Source organism: Lampetra fluviatilis, chromosome 13 (genome assembly GCF_964198595.1).
Source record: "Lampetra fluviatilis chromosome 13, kcLamFluv1.1, whole genome shotgun sequence".
NCBI lineage: Eukaryota > Metazoa > Chordata > Hyperoartia > Petromyzontiformes > Petromyzontidae > Lampetra > Lampetra fluviatilis.
In genome coordinates, this window is record NC_136287.1 from 2,722,228 (window position 1) to 2,737,799 (window position 15,572).

General features: G+C 48.0%; 1 protein-coding gene across 1 annotated transcript in view; it reads left to right on the plus strand.

The window, feature by feature from the left end:
* Positions 1-6,179: 6,179 nt before the first annotated feature.
* Positions 6,180-15,572, plus strand: part of RNF180 (ring finger protein 180) — a 29,664-nt gene continuing 20,271 nt past the window's right edge. The window contains exons 1-2 of the mRNA XM_078862009.1: positions 6,180-6,442; positions 15,290-15,409. Of these exons, the coding sequence (XP_078718135.1) occupies positions 15,305-15,409 (105 nt within the window). The 5' untranslated portion in view covers positions 6,180-6,442; positions 15,290-15,304. The remainder of the gene's footprint in view (positions 6,443-15,289; positions 15,410-15,572) is intronic.

Sequence of the window (15,572 nt, forward strand, 5' to 3'; positions counted from 1 at the left end):
AAATATTTTACGTATCGTTAAAATCGATGTTCACAACGATGTGGCAGTGTTCGTTTGTGATGATGTACTCTGAGCCAGACGTCACCATGGAATATTGATTGAAACCTGTAAACATCACAGGCAACGTACTGCTATTAGCTTACATATGGAAGGTATAGTAGACATTGTATGACTGTAATTTAGTGTCATTCTGTTTGCAATATTTCACATGCTAATGACGTTTACCATACATTAATAAAAATGTGTTCTTATTAAGTTCCATTTTGCGTGCTATATTGCATTAAAGAGCTTCGGTATAATGCGTGAGCTTACTGCCTATTCATAATCCCGGTTCGATTATACTGACAAAGTCATACCGATCTCATGCCACCCTTATTTTGATGCACCATCAGTCATGGTGTACTAATCATAGAGTGGAATAAGTGCAATGCATTATTTCGTAAGTGCATTGACGTGAGGGCTGGACGAATGTATTGCAAACCAAATGTATGCGTGTATGTACTCGCAATCAGTAACAGACGTCACCTGCTCGCTCTCTCTCTCTCTCTCTTGGTGTTAGTCACACTCTTCTCAAAAATACCTTGAAATGTGAGTCGTCAGATGTTACATTTGGATTCAGCACCAAAGAATCATACAGGCATGGTATTTCGTTGTTCATAGGTTCAAAAGTAAAATAATAAAAGTCCAATATTTCAGTCCCAAATTTTTTATTTGAGGTTTTGGAATTTGTCTATATATAATCATAGACTGGACAATATTTGAACATGCATACTATTCCGTCACTCACACGCCATACTATTAGATAGATGTCTAATATATCCAGGTATATAAGGCACATGTGAAAACAATTCTATGTATCCTATCTATATTCCAAACAACTTTGGTTAATGAAGGGCATTTGTTTGAATATAAATGTGAACTTGAAAGCTGACAGCACAGTATGCTCATGACTGTGATGATGCAATAATGTGTGTGTCACTGCCCTATAAACCCAGTGAGTGATCTGAGTTTGATTTAGGACTGGGACTGAGTCGTGGGCATCTGTTCACCAACCTGCACTGACCAGCTTGGTGAAGTATGGTCAAACAACCCCCATGAACGACACACACCGGCGAAGCCTACATCTCGGAGTGGATTAATCATGTGCTATAATACTGGTAGGAACCACCTGGTTCCACCAGCCCACAAGGGATTATTGTTTCCGTCCATCCGTCGTGCATCCAAAAATGGGAGGGGTGGGGCTGGGTGAAGAGGGGAGGGGCTGGGTGGGGAGGGTGGGGAGGGGCTGAGTGGGGAGGGTGGCGCTGGGTAGGGGGTGGGAGGGGTGGGGCTGGGTGGGGAGGGGCTGGTCACCCCGTGGTGCCCTTATAAAACTCAACGTTTAACCTACTCACGCTGGCTTGTGCCCGCCCTCACAGTCGGGCATATTTACGGAATACACCACGCCGCCGTTGACCCTGGCCATTGACCGAGCAACCCAACGTTCTTACCAGCTCCCTCCGCAGGAATGTATTTTACTATGTTTATTGCATGGTGCTTGCATTTTCGTGCGTAACCATGCATGTATCTATCATGCAGCCGCCCTACTTACTCTATGCTTTTAGTTTCATCCATTTTTCTTTTGTTGGGAGTATGAACGACATACTCTTATTGATTGGCCCAACTGTGACAAGCAAAGGTCAATGCGTTTGCTTGTCATGTCGGCAATGTAGGGCATCAATGACATTGCATGGTGTGAGTCACTCCTGCTCAATCTGCCCAACGCGTACCTTCAAATAAATGTTGGTTTATCATTTGATGTTGCTGTCTGTAATGTGCTGTGTGTGGTTGCCCTGCACATCATTTTGATATTCTTTCAGTATTCGGTCACAATACAAATTACATTATTATCAGCAGCATTCACATGATGTGATTAAACAACGTTAGTTAAGGCTTGGTGGGGGAGGGGGGGGGGGGTCTGTCGCTTGTTGTAATGTGCCCGTGGCATGACATGCTTCGTTCGTCTGTGTTGTCAATGTTCAGAAGCCAACTTGCTCCTCTTTACGTCCTCTTGCAAGACCCAAGCGACCTTAACTTGTCAGCAATGATGAACGGGAATTGATTCCAAGTAGTGTACGTGTATGTGTATATATAGAGGGAGACGGAGTGAAGAATCGATTTCTGAATCGATTACAGCTGCCAAGAATAGTGCGCCGTGCACAGCAAGGCTGACAACATGAATGAATGAATGTGGGAGAAATTTAACGATAACGACACGCACGGGTATACAGTGGATAATTTGTCTCAGGGTTTAAACGGGTCTAATCTGGCTGGCCTTGGCAGTAACAATCACGCCAGCTATAATTAAGCTTATTCCTCTGTTTGGCAGCTTAAACGAATCACTGTGCTTCTTATGCTACCCAAACACACGAGGGCTCGACAGCGTCCTGCAAGTGACTGATGTAACCTGTACTATTAAGTCGGGGTTTCTTAAGACCCAAGTCCTCATGACCCACCACATCACGCCGTTGTTCCATGTTTACCAATCTGTCCTTGTTCAACACACACACACACATTAAGTCGGTACACAATACTCAATACGCCTGGTGATTGCTAAACACGTCCCACGCGTTACTTAGAGAGTGCCGATTCAAAATTGAGACTGACATTCTGCTGTGTCGCGTGGATCACACACAATACATATCTGTCAATGTAAAATTAGTGCCCTTATGTGTCACGTGGAAAATACACGTATACACATTTAAACTAAAAATATTACTACTATAATGAGCCAAGAACGTCTGTTTGTGTGTAACGCACGTGACGTTCCTCCATATGCCGCACCCCCCCCCCGTCATTAATATTCATGAGCGGGTGGATTTTTACACTCAGGCAGAAGAAGGTCGAGCGGAAATATTTTTTTTCGCAAATTCGCTTTAAGTTTGACGTTTCTTTATTGAAAGTTAATCTAATGAATAATTATACGCGGCAACAAAGTGGATTTGATGTCTTTATTTATTTCTTCAGCGCTTGAGACAAAAGGCAAGTCTAATTTATGCTTCGACATTATGGTAAAATAGAAATGTATCGGTGATTTTCCAGATATTGTATCGAATTCCAATTTATTTCAACCCCAGCGACCGAAAGCAGAAGAGAATAAAGTATCAGAGCAGTGAATTTGAACAAATTGAAGGTCAGTTATATACAGTGCTACAGTGAACTGCAGTGAAGTGTTTGATTACTTACTTTTATGTACGCTTCACTGCCATTAAATTTACACAAGATACGATTATACTCTGCTACATTTTTTCGTAAATATTACAGCTTCCGTCCTAGGACGGGCAAACAAGCTAGTATATGTAAATTACCAGGTAAGACCCACTGAGCTATGTATCTCTTTTTCAGAAATGATCTGGTCACGATTGATAGCTCAACGAAGTGGCTTATCATGTTGAAATGTATAGCAGCCAAATACTCTCTAAACGCGTGATGTTGATTCTAAACGTGCAGGGATAAACCGGAGGACCCGGAGAAAAATCCACGTGACACGCGAGGAGAGAGAGAGAGAGAGACGCAAACTCCAAGCATATAGGCGTCAGGTTCGGACTCGAACCCACGACCTCCTGTATACCAGGCGAGGTCGTTACACCACGTGGGAGACACAAGACAGAGTTCCCCCAATATAGCCTTTTTGGGGGGGGGGAGTTCTGCCCGCAAATACGTAGCTATAATGTCCTGTACGGCGCACAAAGGGGTTGGTGGTGTGGCCAGGACCAACGACAAAGGGATGCCGCGGTGGCGAGATGTTAACTTCCTCGCCTCGTATACAGGAAGTCCTGGGTTCTATCCCGACCCTGACACCTATATATTTGCATGTTTCTCTCCTCATGGTCGTGTAGATTTTTCTCCGGGTCCAGACGGCCGCAGAAGCGCATCTGAGAGTGCACGATGCAGTGGCCGTCTTTGTTCGATGGCTAGCCAAAATGTTGCAAATATATATTTGTTGCAAATACATATATATAAAATAAATAACCTCCGAATCTTTATTGAGACTGGAAAGATCTCCATTGAGCTAAGCAGCTGTATTACCTGGATGACCACAACCCAAGAACCGCTGACAGTGGCGGCGGTCAAAGGTCATCGCAGGGTGGGAAGAGTGAAAGTTCACAAGAGCTAAAACAACAAATTATTTACACGAGCTGCATAACACAACTTCCTGCAAGCTGGATAAACAAGAAATAATGCTTAAAATCAAATAGCGTCACAAAAATCCAGTCACAGACGGAGATTTTCACCTGCACAAAACACAAATTACATTATTTAAATTATTTGGCTGCTATAACTTTCCACACGATAAGCCACTTAATGAAGCTGTCACGATAAGCCACTTAATTAAACTCAGAGCTTGCATGGCTTTATCCGCACGGTCGCGTGGAATTTTCTCCCAGTCCTCGGGGTTTTTATGTCCACATTTAGAATCAACATCACGCGTTTAGAGAAATTGGCTGCGATACATTTACACGTAATAAGCCAATTCGTTGCGCCATCATTCGTGGCCAACTCACTTCAGGAAAAGAGCTATACAGCTCAGTAGGCCTTACCTAGTAACATAAAACAAAATAGTTTAATTTATTTGGTATAGCCCTGTGAACCATTCGGCTCTTGAATCGGGTGCAACCGCAACAAACAAAAACATAAACAAGAAAACATCTTAAAGTGACTATGTGACTATGTGCAAACAGAAAATCCAAGAAAAGACAGCAAAATATTGCAGAAAAAGTACCGTACACCAACGCTCTGTGCAAAAATCCCAGTGGGATGCAAGTCAAACAACAACAACCACAAGACAACTTAGATTAAGGCCATCAGTCTAACTCCGTACTACAACAAACAAATATGGCCAAACCAAAAACACGTTTTCGAAATCACCAAAATAAAGCCATAAAAGCAATGTAACAGCGATCATAGGAACTGTGACCGTAAAGCCTTGAAACAGCCTCTTGGTGCAAGTGTTCACTATAAAGGTGGGTGACCAATACCACACCCGGACGCCTTTGTCTCCCCAGTGATGATGTTTACACACCGCACCCGATACTCATTTAAAAGGTGAGTCAACCTGCAACCCGTTCAGATATTTTTTCGCCAGCGATGTTGTTTGTGGGCTGTGAATGGAACCCCGGTGGACGGGTTCGTGGCGCAATGTGCGCTTGGCACGACAACACTGGCCAACACCACAGACACAAAATCACACACGCTCACAATCTCACTATTAATTTGAAGAAGCCATCTGTCACGTAGCACGTGATAAGCAATAATTAGGGGTGCAAAGCAATCATTTATGGTTGTACATATAAGATGAGTAAAGTATAGAAAGACAAAGTCACGTGGAAGGGAAATAATAAAATAATAAAAATATCAAACAATAAAATGCTCACGACGTTTCGACTGCAACTCAAGCAATCATCATCTGATGATGATTTGCTGTGGATTTCACACCTGATGATAATTGCTTGTGTTGCAGTCGAAACGTGACAATTTTATTATTTTATTATTTCCCTTCTACGTGGCTTTACCGAAAGAACCAAGAATATGAATCCCTGCAGTCACGAAAGCTTTCAATCAAAATTTATAGAAAGGCACTGTAGTTTGCCATTCCCCTGCCGATGGTGACAGTGGCATTGGTGATGTGTTTAATGTGGCTTCTCCGTCCACTACAATGGTCTTAGTTGCAGATGATACCTCCCTTAGTAATGCCAAACACCGTGTAAAATAGCCTGGGCAAACTGGTTAAACGGGATCACCTGTGTAACAAAATGAACTCAAAACTCATGATGTCAGGATGATGGTATTTACAAATTGCAAGGTCCGAAGCCATCATTACAAATGCCCACTAGGAGCGCATTTGTTTACATGTACAGTCCTCTGTGAAAATAATCTAGTTTATCACGATAAATAGTTTATCTCTTCTAAATTGCTGCTTATTAATTGCGTTAATTAAATGTTAATGTAAAGAGTTGTTGCCAAGTTTTTTTTTCATCCACAATATATTAACCTCGAGTATGAAACTTTACATCATAATACACACTTTAAAGTCCTCGATTTTTTTCTCTCTCTAAAAAAAACTATATTAGATTTACGTCAAGTCAATTTCAACTGTAAAACGATGTGTTTGTAATGTAAAAAAATCGAGGACGTTAATATAAAAACGCTGTAATTATATGCGAGGGTGCAGGAGTGGCTGTGATGGCACGGGGCTGATCTGAGCGCGTATACCGCTCGCTCGCATTCCTCGCTTGAGCCGAGATGTGCGATCCTTGTCTCGTCTAAGTTAATAATTAAGCGATCTAAAGCTGCTAGTTATTGACATTTCAAATTAAACGTACACGCACCCGTGTCAATAGTGAGCCCAGGTCGCGATACATCGCTTCAACTTTCTGCTCCCATCGTCATCCGTCCGATCACGGTCAGTGTTTTGTTATACTGTAATCATAAATTATGTTGCTTTCCGTAATAGCAACACGTCTCTGGTGCAGTTCATGCTCTTGCCGTGTGCGTGTTATCTTTGGTCTCGTGATTAACGCGCTGATAGTTTGCTGTATTTTGCATGCGGTGAAAGGTAGTCGAAAGGGTCGGGGCCTAGCGGGCCTCGGTCAGCCTCGGTCTCGCTTGCAATACCTGCCGGGCAACCTCCCTCGCAGGTCCCGGTCGAGTGTGCGGTGTTGAACGTCAATGTCTCGGCCTCCTTTACCGAGAACTCGCAGTGACCACGAATGTGGAGATATCCAGAGGAGACATGACAACAACTTGTAAGGGGCCCTTTGAAATCTCTTATTTTATGGCAATTATTTGCATCTCCATGGGAACCAGCTACAGTTATACGCGGCAGTGGATGATTTTTTTACCAATGTTGACAATTGGGATTTGGTTTTTTGTTGTTAAATTGACCCTTATGGCGCGTACAGTCGGTTAATCTCCAAATGCCACGGCGTGCGTGGAAGGTAATCGCAGCCACAGTAACTCGGTGTCTCAATGCTGGGTTGTGCTTTGTGTGGAGAAACTAAACGGCGATCATTTCCCCTTTTTGCCGGCTGCTCTCACGCCGCCACTCGTCAATCTCACGGCCACGCGAACTGACCGCCCTGGCACATGAAGAACAAACATCTTCACTGCTTTGCACGAGGCCGCCTCTCCGCCGAGGTTGCCACCACCGTGTCTGCGTGGCAGGAATTGGTCTGCACAGAGATCTGTTAACCGGCATTGTTGTTGTTGGACTTTGTTGCGAGTATGGAGCATAGATTTGAGTGACCATAGGCGAACTGAGCTATTTTTCTGCTCTGGTATGTGAAAAAAAACCGGGGTCGTGGAGTATATTTGGCAGCGTGGACATAAGTCCATACTCAGTACGGTAGGACAATGGATTTCCTTGCACTTCGCTGCCCACAGCAGCCTATAACTCCTATTGTAGGTGTAGCGTTTTCCCAAACAAGTGTAATAAAACGGGTCGACGACAAGGGACTGTGTCTCCGTCTCTTTATTTCTTCATTATGGACAGCTCGCGTTCAGCTCTCCCGGTCACTCCGCGGCACGTCGCAGAACTTACGTCCCACTCCCGCGCCGCTCTCGCGCTTCCCCCCCGCTCCCGCGCACCGCTGGCAGACGGCGCGCTGGGTGCCGTCTCCGCGTCGCCACGTGGCCGATGGCTCGCGGAGACTCCCGACGTGGCCCAGCTTCCAGCTCCCACCAACTGACCCTGAGCCCCTTCCGGCTCCCCCTTATATCCCCTTTCCACGTCACCCAGACTCCGCCCCCCGGCTCCGCCCTTAGACCCTGCCGACGATGCTTCGTGGCGCCTGATTGGCTTAGGGGCTGGGGCGGCGAAACCCTACAAACGCTCGCATTACATCACCCCCCCCCCCCCCCCGGTGTAAAAGACTAGCCGTCCCGGCTAAATCAAGACGAGACGAGACAACAATGCGAGCGACAGTAACACCGTAACGGACAATCAGAATAAAGAACAACGCACAACAATAAAAACGGTAGCAATCAACGGAAGGGAAGGGACTTTGATCTAGTACGGGACGCCAGTCCATCCTTCACGAGAATAGGGGCCCTCGCCGACTGCAATCCCGGCGGGGTTGGAAGAGCGGTGGGATCGACATCCATCGCCGCTGGTGGAGGCCCGTCCGGTGCAGGATCCCCTGCGTCAGGTTGGCTCAAGGTCGCCGAACCTTTTGGAGGCACAACAGGCACCTTCGGAGGTTGAACAGGCAAGAGGGGCGGCACGCCGGACATATCAGACACCGGCAAGGCAACTTTTGGGGATGACGAACCGACGCAAGGGGCAAAGAAGGGCTTCAACCGGGAAGCGTGGACATACCAATGGCGCGACCCCACCCGGATGCGTGCGCACTGGGGACTAGGAACCTCAATCAATTCCACCGGACCTTGCCAAGGTCTGTGCAGCTTAGGAGAGGTCCCCACCGGCACCTGTGGGCAATGGAGCCAGGCCCAGTCCCCCACATGCCATGGCGATGCGCGTTGGGAACGCCGAGCACACCCCTCATTATGGGCCTAGGTTTTAGACGTGGCGCCGCATCCCGCGCGTCCGTGACGCGGCGAACCGTGTCGCGAATGTATTCGGGGAGAGTCAGCGCGGGCTCCTTTGCGCACACACCCAACTGCACACACCCAACTGCACATCAACAGGCGGCACGTTCTCACGCCCGTACATGAGAAAAAACGGTGAATACCCAGTGGACGTGTGCGGTGCCATCCGGTAGGCAGAGAGCACCCCAGGGATGTGCAGATCCCAATCGGCCTGCTTTTCGCTAACCATATGGCACAGCATAGCCGACAGGGTCCGGTTCAACCGCTCCACCATCCCATCCGTTTGCGGGTGGTAGGGCGAAGTACGTATTTTCTTGGTGCCCAATGCGTCACACACATTACGCAACAGCTTAGATGAGAAGTTGCGGCCCTGGTCCGTAAGCAGCCATTCGGGCGCTCCCTTGTCCATCACGTACTCCGTGATGGACGACGCCGACTGATCGGGCAAGGGCCAAGCCATCGGCCACCACAAGAAATATTCCACCCCTACCAACAGGAATTTGTTACCCCGGGCGGATGGGGGAAAGGGCCCAAGGATGTCTAGGGCCACCAGCTCGTTAACACGCGTTACCTGGATCTATTGCAAGGGAGGAACATAACGCTGTCTCGGTGGCTTCCGTCGAGCGCACTCGGGACAGGCTTGAATGTCCTTGGCGACGTCAGCCATCATGCCGTGCCAAAAATAGTCTCGCTGTAACATGAGCAAGGTTTTCTGCACGCCAAGATGTAACAACTTCTCGGCGTGCAGTACCCGAACCAATTCATTCCGCTGCGTGACCGGGACCACAAGGAGCCAACGGCCCAGCAAATCATCCCTCCACATGAGCAACCCGTCCCGGAGGGCCACTCTCGGAAAAGTGTCCGTAGACGAGTACCCCTGCGGCTTGCCCGCCTGACTCCGCAACGAGGTGAGTGATTCGTCCAACAGCTGCTCGCGGACCCACACCGAACGCGGGAAGTTCAACACCCCGTGAGCCGGCCCCGGACAGGTCGGGTCCGGGGAATCCGCCATCGCGGACATGACTGGCCGAAGGGGCTGAGGGGGGCGTGTGCACCGATTAGTACCCGAGGCGCACGCGCAAGAGGATACCTGCGGCAGGCGGGAGAGCGCGTCCGCGTTACCATGACGAGAACCTTTACGGTACTAAATGTCAAACGAGAATTCCTGCAGCGTCTCCAACCATCGCAACAGCTGGCCAGAGGGCTGTTCGATTTTCAAAGAATATTGCAAGGCGGCATTTTCCCTGCGTACCATGAATTTCCTACCGTATAGGTACGGCTGAGCCAAAACCGTGCCGGCCGCAACCAACACGCCCTCCGCCCCCCCCATTCAAAACTTGCAAAAACGGGGCTGACCCGGCCGAACAATTGTCTGGGCCCCAACCAGCGCTAGCCCCTTGCTAGCGGTGTTAGACGGGGACAGCAGCACGCCCACCGCCGCGTCTATCCCGCGAAATTGTTTACGATACCGCAACAGGACGAGCATTTATGAGCCCGGAGGAATTTCCACCGAGACATCAGCAAGCGCCTTCACCGAAACGTCCGGCGCGGAACGGGTCAACGGAGATGGCGAAAAAAAATATCTTACGTCCCGCAGGCAGCTCAATGCAGCCCTGATCCACGAGGATCTTAACCGGCATTCGACCGAGAAAATCGGTACCCAACAGATAAGGCACTGCCAGTGACCTGGAAATCAAGACCGTCCCCGAAGCCGCCATGTTCCCAATTGAAATATGCGCTTCGACCTGACCCACAATGTCCATACTACCCCCGTTAGCAGCAATACACGCATCGAAAGCCGGCCGCACGCGCAAAGCGGGGATGGACAGGAGGTGGAATATGACATCGGAGATGATAGTGGCCGATGCGCCCGTATCCACCAATATCTGCACGTCCACCCCTTGAATAGAGCCCGGCACCGTAGAAGACCCCGTCGTGGCTGCTATCACGCGACGAGCTAACTTTCTCCTTTAGGTAACCGTACGAGGCGAACTGCCGACGGCCCCATTGGAGGCACGGACATACGAATTATGCGCGGTCGAAGATGCATGAGGTGACAGAGCTTGCCGGGTGTCTGATGCATACCGACTTGCCTGGCTAGGGTCACAACTCGACGACGATGGCGGCTGCAGCGGCGGGATTCGCGCGAAGTGGCCCAGCCGGCCACATCGGAAGCACGCCATACTGGCCCGCCGGTCGGCCCCCCAGACGTCCCTGAGCGGCGCCGACGAAGCATCCTAACGCACCGCAGTCCCCCTCCTCGGAACCCAGTGGCCCGCCACGGCCACGAGGTCGTCAGTCCCCACGTCGTCCGGAGCGCGGACGACCCGTGATGGCGCCCATCCCGTAGGGTTGCCGTCCACGGCAGGGTCGCCCATCCAAGCGGCCATCTGCGCCCAACGGCGCAAGTTAAACTGGGCGTCGAGGCACTTGGCGGCCAACCGGGAAGTAAGCGGCTCGTGGCCACACACCAGCATCGGGATGGCGAGGTCCTTAGACAACTCCAACATCTTGCCGAGTATAAGTGGTTCGAGCATATCGAGCTTGGCGTCCGGGTAGGCAGCCATCGCAAGCGCCACCAGGGCGCCACGGTAGGCGATGGGAGATTCCTCCGGCCCACGCTGCCGCTGCACGAACTTTCGGTGAGTATCGGACAGAGGCTCGTACACTTAGGCTATTTCGACAAACGCCTCCCATAGCGTCGCCTTCTCAGCAGGAATGGAGCGGAACACCGCGAGAGAAACATCGTCGAGGAGCGTAGGCAAGGCCTCCAACGCCTCCCCCTCCGTCCACCGAACGGAGCGAAAAGCGGACTGAAAGCGCCACGCGTAAGCGCTCCAGTCCCCTCCTGCGCTGAACTCTTTCAAGTTCAGCAGACGATGGCTGCGCCCCGCGCCGCTGCCCCCATCAGGTCCAACCCCCCGCGCTGGCATATCATGCGGTGCCATCAAAATGGCGGCTTCCCGCCGCAGGACGACGATGGCGTCGTCCTGCCGCGTGGCCGCAATGGCGGGAAGCCCAGCAGAGGCCGCAATGGCGACAGATTCCTGCCCGAGTTAATCTTCCCCACTCAGCAGCGTGCCATGCGGACGTCCCGGCGCTGTCGTTGGCGCGATGAGCATCCCCAAGTTGAGCAGTACGGCACGCAGCGAGTCGATTTGCTCCTCCACGTGCCGCCAGCCGTCGTCAGCGTCCGGGGAAGAAGACGGCCTGGCCCCGGCGACCACCTCTTGCGCCCTAGCAGAGCCGCCCATAGCCGCCCCGTCCGGGCCCCCCGCTCCCGGGACCGCCAGGTCCTGGGTGAGCTCGTCGTCGGAAGACGGCGTAGGCGGAATTTTTTTCTTGAGATGCTTGGACATGTCAAGAACCACTTCTGACCCCAATTGTAATAAAACGGGTCGACGACAAGGGACTGTGTCACCATCTCTTTATTTCTTCGTTATGGACAGCTCGCATTCCGCTCTCCCAGTCACTCCGCAGCACGCCGTAGAACTGACGTCCCGCTCCCGCGCCGCTCTCGCGCTTCCCTCCCGCTCCCGCGCACCACTGGCAGAAGGCGTGCTGGGAGCCGTCTCTGCGTCGCCACGTGGCCTATGGCTCGCGGAGACTCCCGACGTGGCCCAGCTTCCAGCTCCCACCAACTGACCCTGAGCCCCTTCCGGCTCCCCCTTATATCCCCTTTCCACGTCACCCAGACTCCGCCCTTCGCCACACCCCTTAAGAACCTTCCAGATAATACCCCTCCCTTAACACCCCCCGGCTCCGCCCTTAGACCCTGCCCCCGATGCTTTGTGGTGCCTGATTGGCTTAGGGGCTGGGGCGGCGAACCCACATACGCTCGCATTACACAAGCACTATCCAAGCGCAGCCCTGCTCATCTACCAAGACCGGACAAATTCCGGAAAATTTGGCCATACGCTCGACTGTTTACTTAACTATTCAGCACTTTGGAGGTAAGGTTTGGTGGATTGCATTGCGATGTGCGAAATACTCACACACCCGCTGTTGCAAAGTGGCCAGGAGAATGCGTTCCAATGGTTTCCTGAACCTGTCTGTGCAGAGTGAGGACTCTTAAAATCTATGCCCACATATGTGTGGTGGATGTTCTCAGGGTATTCAGGCTTCCTCTCATATGCAAATTATAGAAATATAACCCCCCCCCCCCCAAACGTGCTCTTGCATAAAACTGCTGAAAATTGCTTTAAGACTAAGTGAGGCTTTTCAAGATTAGCATTTTTATAAGTGTTATGTAACAGCTTCATATTTTAACATTCAACACAATTTGAGAGGACATATGCTTGTTTACACGAAAGCTTATTCAATGGTGTTAACAGATCCACATACTCCCTTGAAGTTGCCTTCACCCCTTTGCCAGCTGTCACATGTTAAAAGGTAGCTGTGCAGTGATAGATGTGAAAGGCTTTTTGGAATTCTACCCTTTGGAATGTGCATTCCTCTGTAGGCATTTGACACACATGTAAGCTGCCTCTGGTGGTTTAAACGCAGTGATTTGGCGATAAACAATACAATTTGGGTTTACATATGCAGTTTATCTCAAAACCTTCAACTGGAATCTATCAAGACATGGCTAAGACAGAGTGTGTGTCTGGCTGTACATGCATACACGTTTTGTTTCTAATCTCAGTAGTTTATTTAATAGGTTTTGTCGTTCAGCATAATGTGGATAAGATTGAAGTTGGAATCTGAATATTTAAATGTTTACATGTTCATGATTACAAATGCATACTTTGTGTCGGTGATCTTCTAGGAGGTTAGGGGCTCTCTGTAATAGCCGTAGCCTGAATGTTCACTATTTTGGATGGTGTAGCCATCCACAAACCTGCAATGTTGAAAATTAACTGCTTTCAATCATAAGGGTTGTCTGGAGCTTGCCTACAACTCCGTGCTTACCTCTCCTCTGTCGACTTACCTGTTTGTGCGTAGCCAAAAGTTAAATTTGCTCTTGCTGAATAACCTCTCTGTAATGGATTTTGAAAACGTTATTTTTATTCCCTTTATAAAGCACTGGCTTTGTTTCCATGGGGAGTGTTTGATAAATGTGCTTCAATAAACATGCAAAAATGCCACAATAGTCTACAAAAGCTTTGAATTATGCTGTACCTTTCGTGCATTTCGAAAGCTGCAATTTGCAATCATTTGCCATCTATTCGTATGCAATGAAATAGATTGCAAATGATTGCAAATGATTTGCAATCTATTTTCATTAGATAGATTGCAAATGATTGCAATCTATCAAATGAAAATGGGGTTTTATGTACACAAAGCAACCATATCCAAGTAAACATGAAATGTTGGGCCAATACTGAGTCATTGTTAGTCCAATGGTTTTAACCACATGCCAACATTACCCATGCATTTTGTCAAATAACTTGTTGATTTTTACATGCGTATAACAGCTAATTTGAATCGACATTTTAATGGCAACAGTGTGATACAGCTTCGGTAATATAGTGGTCAGTGTGGATGCCTATGTGACAGCTTAAATGGGATCAGGGTTCAATCCTTTTGACACTGGCTCATGTTTCGGGTTTATTGCCAAACACTGATGCACAGGATTTGTTATATCTTATAGCAAACATCAGTAATTTAAAGGTCGATTTCTACTAAATAATATACGTATTACCATAATATTGGTCAATGTACGGTGACCTAGAGATTTATTTCAAAAGATTTCTTGTGTATTTTGTCGGCTCTTACCTTGTCTTGAGTAAAGAAAATTGGGTTCGATTGAGCAATCTTTGCATGTTAATGTAATGTGTTAATTGCTTTTAACATATAGAGTGTTGAACGTCATTTTTTTTGGTACCTTGAAATGTAATTATGAGGGTTGTACATTGAAGTAACACATTCTTGAAATGTGCCAGACACATGTCAAGTGCTTAGGATAGGTCCCTGTGATCGAGTTAACTTTGCACTATCAAGGCCTGTGGATTCATATCTGTCATTTAACTTTACTTCATCTCAAATTAGTACTATTGTCGGTGTAATTGTTTTTAGAGCAAAAAAAATCCCCTGAGTGAAGGCATCGTATATTGGTTTAGTTTGCACTCCATTTTGGCAAAAAAAGTGGTCATTGACGGTTATAAATGGAATTAATTTGCCATTTTGCAACTTTAATGAGACCAGTAAATACTGCCAGATTAAGTATTGAATATAACCATGGAAACTGTTATGCATGTGCCTTACAGACATCGTACTCTGACTGAAATTCAGAATTATGCTTGTTTTCACATTTGGTCTCATATAATATTGATGTAGGTAATGTAAACACGATCTTTAAATAAACAGTTTTCCCGTCTTGTTTATTCTGCAAATGCCATATGCCCTTGGGACTTTGTCTCTGTCCTAATTTTGACATGTGACTTCAAGGAGGACAATTCGGGGCAGCTTGTATGTACTAAGACATCCATGTGTCACCTGTGATTTAGTATGTGCGGCTCCTAAATGAATCCCAGAACAGAAAATGCAATTTTAGAATGTGTAAATCTTGTGATGGTGAAATTGTCCGGTGCTGTGTTGCAATTGTTATGCTACAACATCTCAACAGCATCAACATCTATTGGGCTTAATAAAAAAAGAAACTGCGCGATACATAAAATGATGCAGGTTTGTGTAACTCTTCCTGCCTGCCATATGTTCTTTGCCCTGTACAATATGTTATTTATCAGTGTGTTCTCTACAGTTGATCATTCAGGACATGAGAAGGCACCCTGTGGTTCAGACAGCAATTCTTCGCTGTTGGAAATGCCGACGGCCACTAATGGACTCAAGCAACTTGCTGAGCTCGCATGGAGAACAGCTGGTAACGACCACATGTATCCTAAAACCATGGTCCACAGTTGCATGTAAATACTGGCCAAGGCTATGGCCAAATCACAGTTACCGCATACTCTTCTTAGGTTTTTTCGGTAAAGTCACGTAGAAAGTAAAATAAAATAAAAATAAAATAAAAAAATATATAAACA